We start from the raw sequence: 25,116 nt of genomic DNA, 5'->3' as shown, positions 1-25,116 counted from the left end.
TATTTGTCTGAGAAAGAAGAGAGATGGAGACAATATTCAGGAATTGAAACTCAGGTAAACTCAGAGATACTGTAATCCAAGTTTGTATTTCATGGGTTGGGATAGGCAGAATTTTGACATAAAAGGAAAAACAGGAGTGAAGAATGAGTACCCTCAGTGAGGTTTGTGCAATGAGGAACACAGTTTGAAAGAGAGTTTACAGGACTTGTTTTCTGTCAGGAAATTCCTTCCTATTTAATTTTCAGGGTTAGAAAACTTTCACGTTGTATAAGTAAACACTTTTTTTAGATTATAAAAGTGAAACATTAATTGTAGAGTTCTGAACAACATGCAGAAGATTTAGAAATCTCTCAGAATCCCACTTTTCAGAAAGACTTCCATTGTATCTTGTGAAATAATGTTTCTAGACCTGTCAGTCAATCATCCTTCACTAAGCAGCATGATGTAACATCTTTTATAGTTCAGATTTCTCAGGATTTCACACCTTTCAACAATGAACATTTCATTAAAAGCCAAATGAGAACACTTATAAAACATATTGCCAATGAGAATGTTATAAAGGCTATTTTTTAATTTGTTCTAATTTATTGTAGTGTGACTCTGTCATATACAACTAGTGAAAGGAGATTTTTTTTCCCAGGGTTTAACCTTTGATGCTTATTGTGAGGGTCAAATTTAAAATGTGCTCAACAATCCTCTTAAATCCACTGTGTGTGCTTGCATGTGGGGTAAGAGAGTTCATTTTATCAAATAATGTGTGATCAAGAAAGGGCTTGATCTCACAAAATCTAAACCACAAGCAAATAGGATTGTATATAAGGCAGAGCTTTTCAATTTATATAAGAAATGCTTTTTCAAATTCTAAAAGGGGCAAAAAAAGTGCTGGTGATTAAAAAGCATGTAGGAGATCAATGATAATCCCACTATGCAGAAAGAATGACTACTTACAGTTTGTAGTTGTCCTTTTTTATCACGTATCCTTTATGAACATATTATGTTGTGATTATATTAAAACTCTTATTTCTCTCTGTAATAATTTTTATTGGTATATATTTATATTTGACTCTTAATTGCTTCAAATATTCTATTTCATCAATGTATTAAAGTTCATACAACGATGCCAAAACTTATAATGATTTAAGATTCTTGTGGTATTTATCCTTTATGGATAATTTTGAACAAGAAAATAAATAACACAAAATGTCTTCATTTTGCATCTTACATATGGATTATTTTCTGGTAGTAATCTAACAGGTGAGAGCTATCCTAAACTTCTGCCTCTGGTTACCTAGAGTAAAAAGACTTCCCAAGGCTGTAATCATCTGTCTTCCACCTAGCAGAATGTCACAGTGCGTGCAGATGTTACTGCACAGTTGTTAGGATTGCAACCTCTTGGGACTTGGTCGTCAAATTATGGAAAATATTTTACCAATGAGAAAATTAAGAAGGCTAACTTTTTTATTTTAAACATTTGTTTATTTTTCTGAGACTCAAAAAAATGGTTCATAATCATTTTGTAAAATTCCTTTGTGTTTGTTGAATGACATATGATTCATCCATCATTTCTAATAATGTATGACAAAAAGGGCTTTGTCATGACAAAAAACCAAAACAACAACAAAATACCCCAGTACAAAAACCAAAGAACATACAAAAACAACAATAAAAAAAAAATCCAGGGATCTGAATTTTCCAGCTTAACAAATGGACAATAAGGATTCAATCTCTTATAATAACTCATGATAATATTGTAAGGGGAAAATTTATTGAAAATGAACACATTTTTATGACTATGTAGTAATCTGCTTGAAATTTTATTCCGTATGAAAAATGTGAACTGGTTCCAGTTCTCCTCTCACATGTAGAATGTTACTTTAACCTCACTCTGCCTGAATAAGTTTGGCTAAATATGAGACAGCAAGTACATTTGTGTGGGAGTAATTCTGGGTTTGCAGCCAGCAGCTACAAGCCTTCTGAGAAACCACATTCTCAGTGACTGAGGTCAGCATTGTCACAGAACTGAAAGACAAGGGCCTCAGGGCATGATTCCCCCAACTCATAAGGCTCCTTTTCAACAGGACAATGATCCTTCCCGTCTGCCTTCCGCTGCTTAACAATATTTAGAACTTCCTCACAGTGTGGTTACATTAAGATGATTGGCTTCTAGATGTTATATAACCTGTTTGCTTATTAATGATTGGAGAACTGTGCCCTCCATCAACTGTAACCACTTCCGCATTAAATGAGCTTGCTGAAGTCTGCCACCTGCCTGCTCTCACCAGCTCCTGGTGTCTGTGTTTTGACTCCACGTGCCCCACACCCTTTGGGACTGAGATAGCTGAGTGACCCACAGCAACAGGTTTGGTTAATCATTAGACAAGCAGCTGGGACTGTGAATTCCATCTACTAACTTCTAAAGGCAGAAGGAGAAGCAGAACCTGCTTAGGCTGAGGAGTGACAGCAATGAATTCCAAACATCAGTTTGTGCAGCTCAGTGATGGTCACTTCATTCCTGGACTGGGCTTTGGCACCTATAAACCTCAAGAGGTAACAGTAGGGGGTTGGGTTGAGGGTTCAAACAAACTAGACATATGATTAATGGAATCCAATCTGAGTGGTTAAGTTACTTGCTTCCTGTGTGACTGTGGGGGCTCATGTGCTACTGTTTCTCCAGGCTAGAGCTACATCATGGACAGGAGAGAAAATGGTCAGACATTGCTCTGCATCATTGTCTGATGGTGTGGTCACCTATTGAGTATTCTGGGTACTGCTCCACCACATTTTAGTCTATTTACCAACTTGGTAAAATGATGAATGTCAGCAATTGGCTTGCACTGGGATTAATTTCTCTCTTCATTTGTATACTTTGGGAACTTTTTGTGTTGCTAAAAGTACTTGAGAAGCATAAGAATAAATGATGGGAAATACTTCCTTTTCACTATGAGGAAGGTTTCATTAGCTCACAGAAAATGTTGGACCTTGGCTGAGTAGAGTTTTCATGTGCTCTCACATGGGTTAAATTCAGCTGAATGTATAATATAACATCTTGAGAAGTCGAACAGGAACTTAGGAAGTGTATTTTTCATTTTGGGGTCATTGTTCATGTGTGTTGTATTGACTAATTATAATCTAAAGTGGAGTGAGCCAAGTTCACTAGACTGGAACTAATTATGTACTCTGGACACTTAATTGTGTGAAAAGGAATTAATTCCCTGAACTTTGAATATAGCATTTTTTCTTCTGCACGACTTAAGGAAAAATCTAGAGAGTAATTGTAAGACACGTGAAAGGACCTGGTTACATTGTAAGGTAAAGTGGCATGAAGGAGACCACTAGGACTTCAGCTGTTGTTCACGTGCCCTTACACCTGAGAAATAATGGCTAGTATTAGCAGTAGGTGGTAGGGCTGAGTATTGCATTCAATTTGATTTCATGGAAAAAGAAAGCTTCTGAAAATTGTCAAATAGAAAACAGCATGTTTGATTTGTGTTTTTACTCTTGAACAAATGAAATTTCAAAACATCATCCAAATTTTGTAGATGATGCAATTTTTTTCCATTTCACTCTTATTTTCTCTTCCACAAAGAGTGAGCTTTAAGGGCTGATGCTTTTGTGAATTATCCTTTATAAGATGAGTATAATTTCTTCACTGTCAGTTTATATCCTTAGAGTATATATTTTTTTCAGGCCAGTGTTTAGTTCTGTCATACAGAGATACAGTTGTGGACCAGAGGTGACACAGCACATTACTGTTTGTTCAAAAGCCTATTATCAATCTGGCCCCTGGTGGCCTCTGGAAACCTTGATTCTTCACTTTTTTATAACACACAAGGATTCCTGCTGTCCCTAAGTAATCTAAACAGTGGTGCTTATTTATATATTCTGCAGTCATGTTCATAGTCCTCTTGTTCCAAGGCAGTCGTATAGGTTGCCAAAAGACCAGAGAAAATACCTGGAGACTGCGTACAAGGCACTAGTGCTTATTGAGGAGTCTTTATGGGGAGGGTCCAGTAGTGACTGGCTGAACCACAGCACCTGACTCCCTCACACTGCTTTGCCTAGCAGGGCTTCCTCCTCCTCATGACATTTTGTCCTGTGAACCCTGGTTAGATGAGTGACACTTATCTTCTTCACATTACCTTCACTTCTATCCCAGTTACCACAAACAGAAGGTTTTTAAGTAAATTTTTTATTTGTTCTTTTAGTTATACATAACAGTAGAGTGGATTTTGAAATATTAATAAAAACATGGTGTATGTCTTATTTTAATTAGAATCCCAGTCTTTTAAATGTACATGATGTGGACATTCTCTGTGGTATATTCATATATGAACATATGAAAGTTTGTGTGTGTGTGTGTGTGTGTGTGTGTGTGTGTGTGTAAGTGTGGTGCTGGTGATGGAACCCAGGGCCTGTGCATGTGAAGCAAGCACTCTACCAAATGAGCTATATCCCCAGCCTGAACATGTGAGAGTTATGTCAGATATATTCCATTGTATTTCCTATTCCCATTCCTACCTCCTTTCGTCATTCTTCTTTGTCTAAAACTCCAAACTTCTATTCTTCCCTTTCCTCCCCACTTGCTGTGTGTTAGCATGCACATATTAGAGAGATGATTCCAACTTTGGATTTTGTGGGACTGCCTTATTTCACTTATCATGATAGTTTCCAGATTCACTCATTTACTGCTAAATGTCATAAAATTATTTTGCTTAATGGCTGAGTTATATTCCATTGTGTATATCTTTCACATTTCATTAACCATTTATTTGTTGAAGTGCACCTAGCTTAGCTATTGTGAATTCCAGTACTTTAAACATTAATGTGGGTGCTTCACGCTAATTTTAACTCCTTTGGATACATACAGAGAAATGGGATAACCCAGTCGAATTGTGGTTCCATTCTTATCGTTTTGGAAAATTTCCATACTGTGCTCCAGAATGTATCAATTTGCAATCACCAGCATTGTACAGTGTACCATCTTCTTTACATTCCCTTCACCAACATTTATTGTCATTGTATTCTTTTTCTTTCTTGGTACCAGAAATTGAACTCATGAGTACTCATCCTACTGAGCCCAATTCTCACCCCTATTTTTTGGTATTTTATTTACAGACAGGGTCTCCCCGAGTTGCTTAGTGCCCTTTCCATTACTGAGGCTGGCTTTGAACTTGCCATCCTCCTGTCTCAGCCTCCTGACTCTGGGTTTATAGTTGTAAGTCACTTCCCCAGCTGTTACTGTATTCTTTTTTAAAAATATTTTTTAGTTGTAGATGGACACAATATCTTTATTTATTTATTTTTATGTGTTGCTGAGGATCCAACCCAGTGCCCAACATGTGAGAAGCAAGCGCTCTACCACTGAGCTACAGCCCCCGCCCTGTTACTGTATTCTGTTTTTTAGGCTTTTAAATCAGCTTTATTGAAATATAATTCACAGTTTTCCCATTTAAAGTATATTCTTGATAGTTGCCTTTCTGAATGGAGTCAGTTGAAATCTCAGTGTAGTTTTAATTTGAATTTCTTTAATTTCTAGAGATGTTGAATGTTTTTTCATATACTTGTTGACTGTTTGTTCCTCCTGTTTGAGAGGTGTCAGTTTAATTCCTTTGCTCATTAATTTATTGGGTTTTACTTACTTTCTTTTTTTGTTGTAAGCTTTTTGATTTTTTTGTATAGTCCAGATATTAATGCCTTTTCTACACTGTGGATGGCAAAGGTTATCTCCAGTTCTGTAGAATCAAGAGAGTTAGGCTGCAGAAACATGGACATCATCAACATTCACTTCCTTAATTTGCTTATATCACCAACATGCCAAGGAGCAACTGTCCTGGCATACAAGAAAAAAGCGTGTTTCCACAGGTAGCATTACCTTGCCCTCACATCCAAAGTGCAGAAGAAAAAGACTAGGTTCTTAGAGATAATAAATATCTGGGAGAAGAAGTCCAGGCTTGCTCTCATTATTTCATAATTTGGCTAGGATTTTGAAAACAGAAGGAGACATTCAGGGAAATACTGTTTTACCCTTTTCTTTAGATCCATATATATGTATATGTATGAACCATATATATTTATATGTATACACACACACACACACACATATCTATCTTTCTTTGGGAGAGTGAAATTGTGTTATGTCCTAGCATAGTGTCAATTTAACCAGAAAGAAAATCTCTTGATTCTACAGAATTGGAGATAAACTTATACCCACAGTGTAGATAAGGTATTAATTTCAACAATATACAAAGAAATAAAAAAGCTTAATGCCAAAGAAAGAAAGTAAGTAACACTCAGTAAATTAATGGGCAAAGGAATTAAACAGACACTTCTCAAATAAGAGGAACAGTCAACAATTATTTGAAAATCTTAGAAAATTATCACAACATCTTTTCTTGTAGGAAATATTTTCCAAGTGGTTTCAAAATTCACATTATTTGGGAATGTAATATAATCTGTGTATCTTTATTTGGAGATGATTCATAGAACCTTGCATAATATTTTTTTTCTATAATCAATCTCGTGAATTATTTCCCTGTATTAATTTTACATAGTGATTTATCAAATAAATGATAACATGTCTATAACTGTATGCTGGATCCTGTGAGTTCTCCCAGAAACTCAAGGAATTTGAGTCACTCCTAGGGTCCTCTGATGCTAGTGTACTAGGATTTCTGTGTCTGAAGGGGCTTGTGGGATGCCAGATTCATGTATTAACTAGGAAATACCCAAAGTGATTCAGGGACATTACCCTAAATACAGAACTAACACAAGACATGTGCAAAAGTTGAGTTTCAGGAGATCATTGTTTTGGCCCATTATTTTCAGTTTGGTACTTTGGCTATTTCCTGAAGTATTATATAAGAAAAAATGGGCATTCAAAGTTCAAGGGACTAGTACCTTATCACATATTTAGGTAGTCTGAAGAAAACATTGGGATATAAAATTCCTTCCAGTCTAGTGACCTGTCCTCTTTGCTCACTAGGAGTTACCTCTCATAATATGACTCTCAAATACTTTTGATTGTTCCTCTAGGTTCCTAATAGTAAGACAACAGAGGCCACCAAAATAGCTATAGAAGCTGGTTTCCGCCATATTGATTGTGCTTATGCATACCAAGTAGAAGAGGAGGTAGGACTGGCCATTAGAAGCAAGATTGCTGATGGCACTGTGAAGAGAGAAGACATATTTTGTACTTCAAAGGTATTGTGTATACAGTGCAAAAATTATTGAAATAGATATGAAGAAATGAAAATTAGCTGATGAAATATTGGTGGAATGTGAATATTGGTACAACGTTCATTCACATATAATATCCAGTTTCAAAATAGAGAATGGTTATGAATTGCTACTCACAGTCTACAAATTATGACTTTTAAATTTCTATACTTTTCTGATTCTGGAATCAGCAGAATGATTTAGTATTAGTTGTGGAATCAGATAGAATTATGACCAGATTATGGTTTTGTCTTCCCCATGATGACTTTCTAAAATTTCTTATCATTCTGAATATCAACTTTAACATTTGTTTTTATCAAAGATCATTTTGTAGTAAAAGTGAATATGGAGTAAAGAATATGTAGCTAAAGTGTCTTGATTTTTGTTTAGCATATATTAAAATGTTCAAAACGTGTTTCCCTTCAGTTCTTTAAATTAAAAAAAATCTTGTGAAATAAATGGATGAAATGGACTAATAATAGGTTTACAATCTCTATGAAACACAATTCAGAGATTCAATAATGTTAGTATTTGATAAAAATAATATCTTTTGAGTATTTACTTCCATAGTTTGATTGATTGGCTAATAATAATCAAAAATATAATCCCATTCACATGAATAGGCGAGATAAATGGAAACCGAAGACCTGAAGAGAATATCTTCTCTGTGATCAACAGTTTCCAATCAACAGACAAATGAATGTCTCAATATGAAGTTAAAAAATTTCCCAAATATGAGTCATGTATGAATCCAGTCCAATTTCCTTTCTTTAACTATTACAGCTATGGTGCACTTTTCATCGACCAGAGCTGGTGCAATCTTCTTTGGAAAGATCACTGAAAAAACTTCATTTTGACTATGTTGACCTGTATTTGATTCATTACCCATTTTCAATGAAGGTAAGCAATTTGCATCATCAAACCGGTTCAATTCCAGCCATTCCTAGGACCATCATTATCAAGGATGATTGAATTAAGTTTCTATGTAAAATTCTAAATGGTCAAAAAACATTTAGATTTGTGATCAGAAGTAATCTTCAGAAACATGTCTGTTTATTCATCCATTATATCTGCATTACTAGAGGTTTGCTTGGTTTTGTTTTAGCCTTTTCCATTGGTGGTAAATGTGACTTTGGGGCAGTTCAAGCTTCATAGTGATTAATATTTGATAGGGTCTCTTCATCTTCCAGCATCAAATCAATCTTGGATAGAAACTTGAATGACCATCTTAGGTACACATACACATGTGTCTAGGTAGATAAGGAATATTGTTTAACCTGTGTCATCACTGAAATTCACTATTGCTGTGATTAATTGAATGCAAACCTGTACCCTCCCAGTGAAAGAGAGGAATTGACACAGGGCAATGTATAGGGACAGGAAAAGTAACATAAGCCAAGTAGGAGACTCCATGAGGAGAACTGCAAAAATCTTTTAAAATTTTATATATATATATATATATATATATATATATATATATATATATATATATATATAAGCATATAGATAATTTGATGTAAGTGAATACAGGAGGATAAGCACCTAATGGTATTCCTTACATTCACATGCAAACACTCTGTAAACAGATGAATATAGAGTGATACTCCACTTATTTCATGAGTTTGAATGTTCCATTCCATAAATACACCTAGCATCATTGCTATACATGGACATATGAATTTGGCAAGACTGCTGTGATGATCCCTTCTTTTCCAGCCAGGGGAAGAGCTTTTTCCAAAAGATGAAAATGGAAAAACAATATATGACCACGTGGATCTCTGTGCTGTGTGGGAGGTGAGTGCCTGAGAGAGTGATCACATAGAGGCCCACAGGGTGACAGTCAGGTCATACTTTCTCCTGAAATTGTGGGACAAGCAATCATTATATTTTAGAAAGGATTTTTCTTAGGGTGGTGGGAAGGAATAAATTCCTCGAATATAGTAGAGGGAAACAGCAGAGAGAAATGGTGACAGTGAGAAATGCACCACCTGCCTGCACATGCAGTGATGTCTGATTTCCCAAGGACACAGGGATTCCTTTTCTGGCTCTCAGTACTGTGCCCAATTATCTTTACCATCTTTCTCTTGTTAATAGTCAGTTTATCAGCTTTGTTGTCATTACCTGACAGTGCTCCTCTTAACAGTTCTGTGTGGACTTTATACTGACATAGTCCATTGTACAAATGCCTCTTCCCAACCCCTTCCTCCCAAGGCCATGGAGAAGTGCAAGGATGCAGGATTGGCCAAGTCCATCGGGGTGTCCAACTTTAACCACAGGCAGCTGGAGATGATCCTGAATAAACCAGGCCTCAAGTATAAGCCTGTCTGCAACCAGGTGAGAGCCCTGATCCTCACTGCTGTCTCATTTCTTTCCTTGTGTCTGCACCACCTCCAAGTGTCCATTTCTTCTGTCCCCCAGTTCATTTGTCTTTGTAGAACAGAAGAGTCTTGGAGGATGTGGAGGGTTCTCAATTGTACCTGTGCTGGGTGAATCCTTAGTGAAAATGAGGGGAGGAACTTGGTGCCCAGTTTTTGTAGGAATTGGGTGACGTACAGGTGATCTAGCAGGTGAGTTGTTGTTCATCTGACTTCAGGGACATGGTGAGCTTGACCTTGAGCAATGGAGGATGATCAGAGACCGGATTGGTGAATGTGTAGTGGCAGGAATTATGTGTAGGAAAGAGGTCCAGTGCACAGGAATGGGCATTGAGCAAGAAAGAGTGAAAACAGATCAATGATCAGGTTTCGTGTGGAGGTCGGGTGCCTGAATCCTTTTTATGGCTTATTTCAGTTTTATGGACCCAGAAGCATCAATTAGGAAAAACAGCAGAGCTCATGAACATAGCAGGCCTGAGAGGAATTACTTGTTTATGGTGATTCTGATGGTGGATCAAATTCACATTCAGGAACTTTCACCAGAATATACAGTTGGCCCTGAGCCTAAGCCCTTTTATCTTTCTTTCTTCCATGTTTTCTGATATCTAATCAACTGTTTAATTACATCTATTCTGGGCATGGTTATTTGTCTGTGGTTGGAAAACAGAGAACATAACTTTTATAAATGTTGATAGTGCACTATAAATTTCAAATATAATTGCTAATAATTGAAAATAAGTTTGTATTAATTTATCTTAATTTTTTAATCATGAAATTTTTCAAACATTCAGAAATTTGAGCATGATATAGGACATTCATATATTCTACCTTGTATCTAAATTTGTTGACTTTGGGAAACACTGTTAGATGTTGACTTTTGTTGATATATCTGCATACACCTGAGTAATATTTTGCTAAATTTCTTTAAAGTCTATTGTAGACTAGAACTACTAACTCTTAGAGAACTCAGGGAACATTTCCTAGGAATGAAGATCACATCTCACACAGCACATTTCATTACTATACCTAAAGTTTCTGTAAGTCTCTCATACCATCTAAATCAGGTCTGTGTTCATGTTTCCCTTTGCTTTTCTGAAATACCTTGTATACTTCTTCCCCTTTCCAGGATGCCACTCTGGTTCACATGTTGCTCTTTGTCATGTTTCTTAAGTTCTTTTCACGCAGATTGGTCAGTCACCCAATGCTTTTCCATATAATGCTTGAACCAGGATCTTTTTTCCAAACTGTCTTATTATATCAGTAAACTTGTTTTTACATTCTCATTTGGAGTCAGGATTTAGACTTGAATTCTTTTTATAAATCAAGTTGCAGGTATAGTGATCCTCAGTTACTGGTTTTTGCATCACACCAGAAAAATTGCAGACGTGTGGCTCAGATTTGCAGGCATGAATTTACTACAAAGGATAAGAAAATGGAAAAAGATGAAACTGTTAAGGGAGAGAGTGAATCCTCTCAGGAAGGAGGGGGACGGCATGCCCACCCTGGCTTCCAGTTTTCTAGGGAGTCTCTTGGGAGTTTTGTAGTCCTGCCAGTCTTCACCACTAGACTGTTGGCTGACAGTAGGGTGGCCTCAGATTTCCACGTTTCCATTGTTCATGTTCTTGTAGGCAGAGGGGAGATTTTCAAGTCTGGGTTACTTTGTCCCACCCTGATTTTTTCTAATTGGAACTTGTTCTCACATATATGATTAGGGAGAATTATTCTAAGCTCCTTGAGTTATGGACTAGGATTTTATAGGTTTTGATGAACAATTTTACACAAATGTTATCTGCAGAATATCTATCAAATGTCTTTCAATCTTATTCTCATGAGTCATTGGTCAATCTTGGTTAATGGCAAAATTTAAAGTCCAAGTTTCAATTTTTTAAAAAATTCAGATTTCTTTCTTTGGCATTTTGTTTTTATTAACATTAACATTTTGTAGAATGAGATACTTTCTGTCTTGTCCAACGCAGGTAGAGTGTCATGTTTATCACAACCAGAGGAAATTGCTGGACTTCTGCAAATCAAAAAACATTGTTCTGGTTGCCTATGGTGCTCTTGGAACTCAACGAGACAAACAATGGTAATGAGAACATCAGGGAGTTTACCTCAAATGTCCTATAAGACTCACATTTCAGAAGATCACTCTCAAGTGGCTCAGGGACAGGAGAGAATTTGCACTTCTGTGAAGGTCCCATAAATCACTGATGCTGCAGGTCTAGGGTCTGCATTTGAGGATGCCTATTTAGAGTGGTTCAAATAGACCTCAGTATGTTTTGTGTGTGGGCGTAATGGTGCTTGCCTGTCATTGCAGTGTCTGGGGAAGCTGAGGCAGAAAGATTGTAAACTTGAGGCCAGCCTCAGAAACTTAGTAAGACCCTGTGTCACAAATAAAAAGGAGTAAGCATTTGCAGCACTAGCAAAATAATTTTTGATTAAACCTGTAGTAATTGCCCTTAGACACCGCCCCCCCACATATACAAACACATACCAAAAAACAAACAAACAAAAAACACCACCCAGAAATAAATGATATCTTCCTAACTACTTGGCCTCAGGACTTAAGCACTTCTTTCTTTTCTTCCAGGGTTGACCAGAGCTCCCCAGTTCTCTTGGATGACCCAGTTCTTGGTGCTTTGGCAAAAAAGCACAAGCGATCCCCAGCCCTGATTGCCCTCCGCTACCAGCTGCAACGAGGGGTTGTGGTTCTGGCCCAGAGTTTTAAGGAGAATGAAATCAAAGAGAACATTCAGGTATAGAGGAGGGCTGTGGGAATGTGGGTTCTTCACATGTGTGCTTCTTTGAAACTTGCAAGGGTCTTATTGGAACCAGTCAATATCCGCAGCATGTCCTCTGCATGTAAGGTTTCAGGTGCTTTCAGAGTGTGTTCTTTTACTCTACAGACAGTGCAACTGGATAGAATTAGGTTGGATAAAACACAGAGATTTGGTTTTCAGCATCGGTAACCATGTTTTGTGTAACTCTTACAAGTGACATCTTTGTATATTTTTTAATTTTCCAAAAATAGAGTTTGGATTGGGAGACTTTTATTCCTAAAATTATTATTTTTTTACACTTCCCAAATACTCAATCTATTTTAATATTCATATATTTATTCAATTTGTGTTTTTTCACTTGTCACCTGTCAGGAGACTTTTATTCCTGAAATTATTATTTTTTTTACACTTCCCAAATACTCAATATATTTTAATATTCATATATTTATTCAATTTGAGTTTTTTCACTTGTCACCTGTCAGTTTATGTATTTCCCATTTAGATGGGTTTTTCATCTGTTTATTCTCAAGTAGGAGAACTTTTTTGAACCATTACTTTGAGTAGATGCAAAACAAACCACCCATAATATTGAGGTTAGTGCAAAGAACACTTGTTTATTTCATAATTCTAAGGTTTGACTATTAGCCTTGGCTCAACCTGAACTCAGTGAATGTCTTCCAGTTACACTGGATTTTCACAATTTTGTAATAGATTCTAATATGCATCCACAGAACATGTGCTCTCTCAGCTTCAGTCCTGCTTGCTCTGTTGTCTGGGGTGTCTCAGCTCCCTTCCATAGAATTTTACATCTACCTGTTGATGATGCAGGCTTTATCTCATCACATAGCAGTGTCCCCACGCAGTGCATGGATCCTTGCAGAGCAAGTCTTCTGTTGCCTAGGTAGACTCACAAAGGGCACATCACTGCTTCTGTCAGGTTCTAATGGCCAATGCAAATTATAGACCATTTGAGACTCAATGGGTAGGGAAGTAGACAGAGTCTCTTAGTAAAAGAAGCTGCAAATTCACATAGGATATTGGATACTGGGAGGTGTGAATTATTGGGGGAGCATTTTTGCAAACAATTAACCACATTTATGTATTCTGAATATTGTTTTTCAGATACAGATGTATCTGTTGAAATATGTTCTCCAAATTCTCCTTATGGTTTCTTTTTCCTTTTGGTATATTTTCATGAATAATGTTGATTCTCTTGTTGTTTTCACGTCTTTAGTTTGTGGTTGATGAGTGGCATATTTTTCTTACATTGGGAACTGAAGAATCCTTTAGTATATTACTTTACAAAAGTCCTACATTCTTTACCTCCATATTTATTTTAACTGCAGTTTTTTTAATGTTATTTTAACTAAAAATCCAAATGCACACATAATTTTAAAATGAATAGCTAAATTTCATAGTAACAGAAATTACCTTTCTGGCTACTTTTCTGTCATCAGTTGTCTTATTTGCTCTTTTTCATAATCTTCATTATCTTGGAAAATCAGTCTTTCTTTTCTATATCACAAAACATTTCCTACCTCTTCACTCATTTATAAATATCTTGGCTATTGTAGATTGACCTATTATAAAGAATTTAGAAGCACTTTATCAATCTCTTCCTAGATTGTTGCTGTTTGCTTGATATTGCATTGAAACTCTCACTAAATTTGAAGAGAAAAGCACTTTAAAATATTAAAGATTCTAGTCCATGATTATGATATGAGTTTCCAATATTTAGCTAGTCTTTTAACATATTGCAGCAGTATTCTAATGGAAGATTTTTATTTCACTGTCAAATCTGCAGCTTAATGTTCCTGGGTATAGTACTCTTAGCTGGAATGCATTTTCTCTCAGAGCTTGACATCTATTATTCTATGACTTCCTAGCTGTCAGGGTCTAGGTTGGGAAATCAACTGAGATCCAGATTTATGTTTCTCTAAACATGACCTGTCATTTTACTCAGGAAGCCTTTATAATTTTTATTCTGTATGTCAGGCATATTCAAAATAATGTGCCTTTGTGTGGATCTGTTTTAATTTTGTATATTTGGGGTCTTGCAAGGCTTCTGTATAGGATTTCCATTTTCATTCTTTAGGTTTAGGAAATTTTCTGATATTATTTCATTGAAAAGACTGTGCATTCCATTGTTTTGTATCTCTGAGCCTTCATCTATACCAGTAAATCTTAAATTTGGAATTTTTAGGTTATCTAATATTTCTTGGAATCTCTGTCCATGGTCTCTTAACATCTTTTCTGCATGATTAACTTTATTTTTAAGATTACATATTTATTCTTCATAGCCTGAAACTATTTTCTAAGTAGTCTAGTCTGTTGGTGATGTTCCCTGATGAATTTTTAATTTGGTTTATTGATTCCTTCATTTCAAGGATTTCTGCTTGATCTTTTTTTTCAGAATATTTGTCTGTTTATTGAAGTGATCTTTCATTTCTTGTATTTTTTCTCTGATTTCACTGCTTACATCATACTTTACTTGTTAGATCAGTTTAACTATACAAATTTTAAACTCCTTCTTTAAGATTTCTGGTGTTGATGAATTTTGTTATAGGAGTATCTTTGTTTGTTTGGGGCAAATTCTTACCTTGCCTTTTCATGTTGTTTTTGTGTCTACACATCTAACAGTATGGATCTGAGATAGTAGAGTTTCTATTCTATAGACTTATAGCATCCCTGTAGGTTTTCAGTACTTAACCATTTAGGTGGAGAGAAAGAATAACAAGAAGCAATCAAATGATATGCAGCATTAATCCAAATATTTCTTGTTTTGACATCTACAATGTTGTCAATGTAAAGACAAATAATATGCACAATTATTGCATACAATAAAAACAGTTTGCTATAGTGTTTACAATTTCAAATGGTGGAAAGTAAGAGAACAGAGGTGATGTAGGATGTAATGATTATGAGGAAAAAGGAGGGAAGATGGAATAAAAAATTAAAGGAAGTGCGAAAGAGAGAACAATAGAGATTGGCCATTAGCAGAGGAAAAGGAGGAATGATAGTCAAGGGAAACAGAGAAGTGAGAGAGAAAAATAAAAGTTTTTTATTTTAAAAATTAATAATGAAAAATAAAAATAAAATAATACAAAATTAAAATATATTAATCAAACATCCTAGTCCTCAAGCAACTGATTCTTGAAAATAACTGGTTCTAAAAATGCTATAAATTAGGAACAATATCAAATATGAATATATACAAATGTCCATGAAACATTAAGGTCACATTTGAGCATGAAATGAAACAAGGAAAAAAAAAGAAAAAAAGATCTCAAAAATTAAAGAATTGTTTCTGTTGGACTTCAAAAGATTCTCAGATTCCTTTCTCAGCAGTTAGGTGGGCTTGTTTGGACAATGATACTTGCTCCAACCTCATGGTGGTATTGCTAGGATGAGACAGGTAGTCCCAGAGGCAGAACTCTTAGAGGCAGGACTTATGCTTAGGCTCCAGACTCTTCACTGCATGGAATTGGCCTGGAGATTTCAAATCAGCCTCCCTGTAGGGCCTAGCAATTGCTGGACCATGCTGAAAGACTGTACTCCAGTGATCTCCCCTTGGGCTCCACTCATGTTGTGGAAGGGTCAAATTTTAATCCACTATATCATCTGGGGACTGCATGGTTCCTTGTCTTGGGTTTAGACTCCAAACTCAATCTCTCCATCTCCCACCCTTTCCAATTCCTAGCCAAGTGAGTCTCTCCCAGCTGGTCCTGGAAGCAAGCAAGATCTCAGTGGGAGGGTGAGCTAGGAGGGTTTTCACAACCAGTTGTCCCCTGTGTAAAGCTCTCTCCACAATAGATTTTCTCCTGGTTACTTAGGCTTACTTTATGTTGTGCATGTGGGTTTGCTAGGCCTGTATTTAGGCCATACTTGGATTTGCCAGGAATCAGGTCCCTCAGCTGCTGGCTCCCTGCAGTACTGCTGCAAAATGATTCCTTCTTTCGTCCTCCACACACCACCTTGAGAGATGTGGTTTCCTTCCCATATGAGTATATTGTGTAGCACACCTTTTAGTTTAAAAATGTGGATTCATTAATTCCTTTATCCTCTGTGCTCATGGAGAGACCAATCTGGCTGGTAACTCCAACTGTGGCAGTAGCTGTGGTGCTGGGCATTTCTTCCTGATTTGATTAGTCTAACTTAATGAGTACCCAATATGTTTTGAGTGTCCAATATGAAATTCCAGAAAAGTCACCCCCTTATTTCGTTTGTTCACCCACCTTGTTGAGAAACTACTTGTCTGGTTTTATGCCACTGAGAAGCCGGGAAATTTGACTTTATATTCAGCCAACTTGAAACCTCTTAAGTAAACTTCTCCATGAAGGCCTTTGTATATATTCTGTTAGATTTATTCATACAGTAGTGATCATTCTGCTAATCCCTTTTCATTGTGAGAATTTCCTAATGCACAGAAAATTTCAAAGAATTCTGTTAGTTCCATTTACCTCATTCATCAATTGTTAAATTATCAACATTTTACTCTTACCATTTTTGAGGAAATTACTTATGATTTAAGTATCCATTTGTTTAGGCATGTTAGCAATTTGTGAAAACTGTTTCCATGTTTAAAATGTCTCAGACTTAAACAAGGTGATTCTCTTTCCACCACCTCCTTTGACTTTATTAACCTAATTACCAGAATATAATTAGTATTTTAAGAATTTCTGACTTGAAAGTTGTTGAACAAAAATCATTATTTGAGTTTGAAGTTTCCACTCCTGCAATATAGAAACCGACCTGTAGCTGGTCACAGTGGCACATGCCTAGGATCCCAGCAGCTCAGGAGGCTGAGGCAAGAAGATGGAGAGTTCAAAGAAGCCTCAGCAAAAGCAAGGTGCTAACCAATTGAGTGAGATCCTATCTTTAAATAAAATACAAAATAGGGGTGGGGATGTGACTCTGTAGTCCAGTACCCTTGAGTTCACACCCTGGTACCTTCCCCTCTCTCCACAAAATGAAAGATATCAAAGAGTATCTTTGGAAATTATTGAATTATCTTGCATATCTCAAAATGTTGCCTCTAGCGTTTTCTGGGTCTTTTAAGTACATGACACCGTAATCTTGGTATAACATTAGCTTTATTTGCTACAGCTTCTGTTTAATGATCTCTCTTTGTCTGTAGTTGGTACAGTTTCACTACATTATATATTAGAAGTTATTTCTTTTTAATTTTCATCTGATACTTATTGAGCATTTGAGTGTTTTGGTCCATGTCTTTAATAAGTTTTGGAATCTTCTCAGATATTTTAAATGTTTCTTCAGTTATCTGATTTCATTGGATTTCCAGGATTGGCAACATATAGTCCACCTATGCTAAATACTTTCTACTTGTGTGGTAGGTTTTTGATTTCGAGTTGACTGCAGAAGACATGAAAGACCTAGATGACCTGAACAGAAATTATCGATACCTTGCTGCTGAGTTGTAAGTAATGTTGGTTGACCTGTGACAATTGTTTGTTTTAGTTTCAAGTCTTTCGCTCTTATTCAATGGAGATTTGATCAGACCTCAGCCACTGATGTGGCTGACAAATGGCACCTGTGGAGGCCGTAGGGAGAACATTTGGTTTTGAGTTTGAAAATGGAGACATCTCAATGCAGAGGATAAAGTCATTTTTGAGAAGAGAGATTCAAAAGCAAGGGAAGAGTGTGCGGAGAAAACATCCGAAGAGAATTAGAGTCATGAAAAAATGTTTACTCCTTCTTGATGCTTTATGGTTATAGAGTCTGACAGTGCACATATGTTATAAGTGAGGGTAAACAAGGAATATATGTCCCTTCTGCTTGAGGGAATGTTAATATATAATAGAAATTAATGTGATGACATGTGAGAAGGGATTAGATAATCAATGATGATATGTCCTTAAAAACTGGAAGGTGTATTGTTATCATTTCTAATATATTTTATAGAAATAAAAAAGAAGAAAAAGGAGGAGCGTAATACCAAGAGAGAGTAGCAAGCAATTGGCAATTCTTGCTCCCTATTAAATACTTCAGGAAGTAATGATTTTCTCTTGTATTGTTACTAAAGTATAGAGATGTAAATATTATATGGTGAGCTGTAGAGGGACGTCTACCTTATAAACAACATCCTTTCCATATCTGAACGTAGTACCGTGTCATGAGTGATCAACAGTGAGAAAATAATTAATGAATTATTGAAATGGACGTTAAATTGCTATCCAAATACTCTACGCTAAAATACTTTTTGTATTGGTCAATATCTAAACCTGTTTTTATACTAAAGATGGCATAAATGGATGTGTCCTCTTCTACAAATATGTATCCATGGTGCAATCTTTATCGGTTTTCACTGAGAAGAAGAAATAAGGAAAGACATCTTTGTTTGAATTCTTGTCTCAGTGAGTTCTTGGTGTGCTCTTCTAGAAAAGGGAATAGAACTTGAATAATTTAGTTACCTTTCTGATAAAGCTATATTCAGGAAAGTAGGAAAGGCTGATTTCACAACCACTCAGGAAATATAATGGATTTTGTAGATGTCTCTTCTTTACCCCTGTAGAAAAGGTGTCACTGAGTCTGTTACACACTTTTCTTTCTCATTTTAGTGGGGCTGATCATCCAAATTATCCATTTGCTGATGAATATTAACGTGGACAGTTTTGTCATGACTTCTACTGGTATCCTCCATGTGGATTGTGATGCAGGAGACAGCTCAAGTGGTACTGATGGGACACATCACTTGTGTTGTTAACCCGTGTATCTTAGCTGGAGCACATACTGCTGGAGCACCCTTCACCAGTCCAGTAAGGAAGACACTAAAATTTCATCAATTTTTGAAAAATTTTTGAAAAAAATAAAGTTGTTTATCTCAAGATTCTATAGTCACTCTATTATGTGTATGATTACTTTCTTTTTGAGTGATTATGAACAAAACCTAATTTGGCTACCAGCCTGTAAGCAGGGGTTTGGTGATGTTTCTGAGGTAGGGGAATATAGGAGTTCTCAGGATCTAAGGAAGTAGCAATTGGTATTTATTTTAAAGTGTTTCTCTAGCCCAGGGAATAATCAGAAAAGAGAATACATTTAGATAATGGTTCATGGTCTGCAAGATGAAGCACATAGGTCCAGGATAAGCATCAGGTCAAGGGCTCCTTTCCTGCAGCTTGAGGACCAGAGCTCCTGAAAACTAAGGAATAAGGTTCACTTTTCAGATGGTTGTCAAGGGGGTGAGAGGAAAACCCACCTGGAAAAAGTGTGAGGGTCAGATGTTCCAAGGCTGAAGTGAGCAGAGAGGAACACTTCTCTCCTTGAGGACTATGATAAAAATTCTTTATTTCTGGCACATTATAATTATTCATAGTAGTGAGATTCATGATGCCAAATTCACACATACACCTAACATTTGATCAATCTCATACCTCAATAACTTCCCTTCTTGTCCTCCTCCTCCCCATGAAGTGCTTCCTCTACTCTCCTGGTCTTCCTACTATTATTGTGATTTACTTAATGTGATGTACATGAAATTGTATATATTAGATGACTTTATTTTATTCATATACTGTGGTATATGCATACCTGGAAATAGCATAATAGGGTAGATTTCATCCCCCAGGTACTTTCCTATGCCTTTTTCCCCTCCCTCCTTTCTCTTAATTCCTTTCCTCTACTCTGTTGTTTTCCTTCCACCAAATGTTCTTTTGATGATAATACTCTACAGATAAAAAAACCACTCTGTGTACTTTATCAAATACCATAGCTGGATTTGTGATTAGCATTAGAAGAAAAGCTGAATTGATCTTACAATATGTTTGGAAATATTTATGTCAAATTGGATGCATTCATAGAAAGGAATCTCATAAATCACTTGAAAATTTAGAATATAGAGTGATGTGAGAAAATGTTGGACTAGCAAACTTCCAGTTTCTCCCATGGAAACATCAAGAAACCATTAGATTCTTGGGGATGAACAGTATACACGTTTGTAAACATTCAGTTGTCTAAAGCACCAAAGAAAGCATGCAATGAAGAAAAAGGAGATTCACAATGGCAGACAATTTCAGTGTATTTTTGCCTGTCTGCCTGCCATTGCCAAAGCTGCATCACAGAATGTTTTTGGTTTTTAGGAAGTGTCAACAGGGCTATCAACTTCTTTCCTCAAAGCAAATTAACTCTACTACAAGTCACTGCATCTTATCTGGTCACAAACTTTGGAAGATACCAGTTAGCGAGGCTGTACTTATCATCTCTAAGACACCTTGCCTTGGCATGCAGTGTAACCTCAAAAACAGTTGCTGAAATTTGGCAACACACCTCAGCAGATCAGAGAGGCGACTTGTTTCTCACAGTGCAGCAAACATACCATATCTCTTAGACAGGTTTACTCCCATAACAAAAAGGCAAGAGGAAGAATAAGTTGTGGATATTGTTCATATGAGTCCAGAAGTTCTCCCATCTACTCCTGGCCCTTCCCTCTTCTGTGTGTTGACATTATTAGGCTGGGAGCAGAGCACCCAGCACAGCAGCACAATATCCAATTTAGGAAAAGGAGCCAGCTCTTATTAAAATTGCCTTCTTACACCAGAGGGATACTTGCAGAGAAGCCCCTAGCAGGATCCATCTCATGTGGCATTGACTAGGACTGGGTCACAGTCCCTTTGAAGCAATGACCACCTATTAATGCCAATGGAATTAACATGAAAGACTCACAAATAATCTGGGTGAAAGAGATGTTGGAGAGACCACCATCTCAGTCACTGAAGTCATAATGAAAGAGCAATGATTTATTTAGTTTTCAATTTTTTCCATTGATGCCTAGACTTTGAATTGCTTGGGAAACTTAAAATCTTGTGATAGCTCAAGTTTTATTTCAATCAAATGTGTATGAGTCTTTTGGTTGAAGACTTAGCTTTAATGAATTGGTCTATATGAATAGCCATAAAATGATTAGTTCTCATTATAGACATGTTTCTCCCAGATAGTTGGTACAAGGACAGATCAATAGGTGAACAGATCAGGCCTCACCCAGCAGTAGGTCTGTTATAGGAGAAACATAGAGAGTGAGAGGAGTTTTCCGAACTTTCATTTACTCTGTTATTTGGTTTTCTAAATTTTAAAATTTGCTTTAATGAGTTATAGATGATAGTAGAATGCATTTATACACTTTGATATATCATACATAGATGGAATATAATTTCTTATTTTTCTGCGTTTACATGTTGCAGAATCATATCGGTCATGTAGTCACATATATACATACAATAATGATGTCTGTTTCATTCTTCTAACTTTCCTTTCCTCACTTCCCCTAACCTCCCCTCTCATCAGTCCCCCTACCTAATCTAAGGTAATGTATTCTTCCCTAGTGCTACCGGCTTTATTGTGAATTAGAATCCGCATATTAGAGAAAACATTTGGCCTTTTGTTTTGTGGGATTGGCTTATTTCGCTTAGCATGATATTCTCCAGCTCCAATCATTTACTGGAAAATGCCATAATTTCACTCTTCCTTAAAGCTGAGTAATATTCCATTGAGTATATATAACACATTTTCTTAACGCAATCAATAAATAGGCTAAGGAACTGAACAGACACTTTACAGAAGAAGAAATACAATTGGTCAACAAATATATGAAAAAGTGCTCAACATCTCAGCAATTAGAGAAATGCAAATGCAAATTCAAATCAAAACTCATTCCTGTCAGAATGGCAATTATCAAGAATACAGGCAACAATAAATGTTGGTGAGGATGAGGTGAAAAAGGTACACTCATACTTTACTGGTGGGACAGCAAATTGGTGCAACCACTATGGAAAGCAGTATAGAGACTCCTCAGAAAACTGGGAATGGAACCACCATATCACCCAGCTTTCTCACTCTTTGGTTTATACCCAAAGGACTTAAAAATCAGCATACTATAGTGACACAGACACATCAATGTTTATTAGCAGCTCAAATCACAATAGGTAGACTATGGAGCCAACCTAGGTGTCCTTCAGTAGATGAATATTATTTAACACAATGTTAACATTTCAGAACTTTTCAGAGGAAAGAAGAGAGACCCAATGACTGTTGTAATTCAGATGGATCACAAATTGATGCATGGAAACATAGTAGAAGCTACAGAGCAAGTAACCTGCTTAACATGGCATGGTCACAGTTAAGATTTTACCTCGGTTACCTCAAGTATACTCTAGGCATGAGTAGAAATTCTTAGGAAAAATCCAAAAAACTGGGGGAGTTTCTGGTGTCTGCATGAAGAAGGACAGGTGATGTCACATATCTAGGGCAGAAATTTAAGCTAAGAGAATGAAAGGAGTGTACCAAGAAGTGGGTAAGGTAACAAAGTCAAGTTGATGGCAGCCAGAGAGGATTGCAGTTTGACAGACGTGGTTTCCACTTGGAGTCTGACATGGAAGATTTGTGTTTCTAGACCTCATGATATAGATATTGAAGGTCTCTATGAAAAAGCAGAAAGATCTTCAATAAATGACCTAGTACTACACTTTCCCATAATACCTATGTATTATATCAATATTCCTAATAGAATCAACCAATTGTTTATTGCCCCCAAATTGCGATCTGCATCAATTTCCTCAAACTTTCAAACAGGTTGAGTTAAATTTTCTATTTCTTACAACTGAACTGAAAACATCAGAACTCAGTAATTTTCAATATTACACTCTTCAACACCTTATGCAACAAAAATAAAAGTAGCTTGTGCCTTTTTGGTTATTGATCTGTGTAATGTCAAGCATGGTTCTCACTTGGAGTTATTAGCTTTCATAAACTTAATATTTTCTTATTGTTGGATATTTACATTTCTGACAGAAAACTTCCATAGTATGGAGAATAATAAAAAAAAAGCCTGTTACTTTCAGATTTTTCTGCAGCATAGTTACAACATGACACCTGTCCTACCATTTCAGACAAATTGTGATAAGCCTGAGTTAATAATTTGTTTTTGTATATTCCCAGTTAGACGTTGAAATTCAAAGGTAGGAGTCATCTAGTTTCCCCTTGGAGCCCTTTTTAAGCAGCTGTGTTGATCATCATGAATGTGCACAACAGGCCAACCACAATGGATCAGAGAATTTGGGAAGAGTGTGTCTCAGTGGAATCTGGGACTGGTGACCAGAGAGGCCACCCAAGGTCTCAGCTATCAACTGTGAGATTTCTGATTCTTCTTTTCATATCTGCCAAACATTATCAAAAATACCATGATCTCAATATAATTACTTATAAAAAAAGAAAGAGCTGGGCTCACTTCTCACCTGATTTATGGATGCAAATATATGCATATAATATAGGAACGACTCTTTTAGTTCTCAGATTTAATAGCACAGAGGTTTGTTCCAGGATAGAGTAAAATATCTCTCAATACAGGAATGGCCAGATATATTTTAGACACAGAAGAGCTCTTTATAATTTGTCATTTGAAGATCCAAGAATTGTTTATGACTGTTATAAACTCCTTATATAACAGATATTTACATATGGCCATAACATTTTTTTCTGTAATCTTGCCATTTCACTTTTTCTGTGATTTAAATTTGCCTGCAACTTCTGAAAAACAAAAATGAAAAAAAAACCCCAAGATTGTATAAAGAAACAGAGTTGACCACAGATGTTGGTGAGTCATTGACTAGTGAGGTGCAGTGGATGTGGAGCAAAGGTTTGTGGTTCTATTTCCAGGACACCAAGGTAGAGTCTTGGGCACATGGTACCATGTCCAAGTAGACCAGCTATAGACTAGGATCTGTGTCAAAGAACATTCTGATCTCAGAGAGACGAGTGCTTGTGACAATGTCCAGGTATTGCAACCCAGGAAGAGTCAGGAGAGACCATATTCCAAATGTGCAAGGCAGAATTTTAATAGTAAATGGAATCATAACAGACAAGACTGGGGGCTCTCAGTGAGGTTTGTGGTACTGAGCAAAAACACTTTGAGCGAGGGCTGGTTTTCTGCCAGGAAATTCCTTTCTCTTCAATTTTCAGGGTCAGAGCTTCTCACCTTGTATAAGTAAATACTTTTCTTAGAATACAAAAGTGAAATGTTAATTGTAGTGAACTGAAAAACAAACTGAGAAATCACTCAGAGCCCTCTTTTCAGAAAGACCCTATAGCTTCTGTTGCATCTTGCAAAATAATGTCCTAGAGTTCTCAGTTAATTTTCCTTCACTAAGTAACGTGACTTGGCACCTGTTTATTGCACACTAGTCATTCATCAACAGTGGACATTTTTATTAGAAAGCAAAATAAGAAGATTCAGAATATATTTTGCAAATTAGAATGCTATTTTTTTTTCAATTTTCACCTTTGATGCTTTCTGTGAGGATCAAAATTTGATAGATGCTCAACTGTCCTTTTAAATTCTGTATATTTGCTTCTGTGTGGAGTTAGATAGTTCATTTTCTCAAATAATGGGTGATTGAGAAAGGGATTATCTTAATAAAATCAAAACCACAAGAAAATAGGATCTGTGTTACAGGCAGAACTTTTCAATATATACAATAAATCACTGTTTTCAAATTATGATCCTGACAAAAAAGTCAGGTGATTAAAATGTGTGTAGGAGATCCAGCCTATTCTCACTATTCAAAGAGAATGAGTACTTATAGTTTGTAGTCTTTCCTTTTGTATCATGCATATTTCATACACTTATTATGCTGTTGATTATAATATATTCCCTGCTCTTTTAATTAAAAGCTTGTATTCCTATATTTGTTAATTTATATTAATAAACACTCATGTTTGATTTTTAATTTCTTCAAAAT

General features: G+C 36.2%; 1 protein-coding gene across 1 annotated transcript; it reads left to right on the top strand.

Annotated features, from left to right (window-relative positions):
* Window positions 1-2,239: 2,239 nt before the first annotated feature.
* LOC139707907 (estradiol 17 beta-dehydrogenase 5-like) lies at window positions 2,240-19,215 on the top strand. Its single transcript, XM_071619885.1, has 9 exons — window positions 2,240-2,547; window positions 7,033-7,200; window positions 7,999-8,115; window positions 8,932-9,009; window positions 9,427-9,549; window positions 11,567-11,676; window positions 12,181-12,346; window positions 17,725-17,807; window positions 18,949-19,215. Exons 1-9 carry the CDS (start codon window positions 2,464-2,466, stop codon window positions 18,989-18,991), a joined length of 972 nt encoding a protein of 323 aa, XP_071475986.1. The 5' UTR covers window positions 2,240-2,463; the 3' UTR covers window positions 18,992-19,215.
* Window positions 19,216-25,116: the final 5,901 nt, after the last annotated feature.

Source organism: Marmota flaviventris, chromosome 12 (assembly GCF_047511675.1).
Source record: "Marmota flaviventris isolate mMarFla1 chromosome 12, mMarFla1.hap1, whole genome shotgun sequence".
In the NCBI taxonomy this organism is placed as follows: domain Eukaryota; kingdom Metazoa; phylum Chordata; class Mammalia; order Rodentia; family Sciuridae; genus Marmota; species Marmota flaviventris.
This window is presented reverse-complemented; position numbering and strand designations above follow the sequence as displayed.

Bases quoted from the DNA above. Each gene is read 5' to 3' on its own strand.
- LOC139707907 (XM_071619885.1), top strand. From the start codon at position 2,464: ATGAATTCCAAACATCAGTTTGTGCAGCTCAGTGATGGTCACTTCATT. The intron at 7,201-7,998 runs GTATTGTGTATA...TAACTATTACAG, and splicing joins ACATATTTTGTACTTCAAAG to CTATGGTGCACTTTTCATCG. The intron at 11,677-12,180 runs GTAATGAGAACA...CTTTTCTTCCAG, and splicing joins ACTCAACGAGACAAACAATG to GGTTGACCAGAGCTCCCCAG.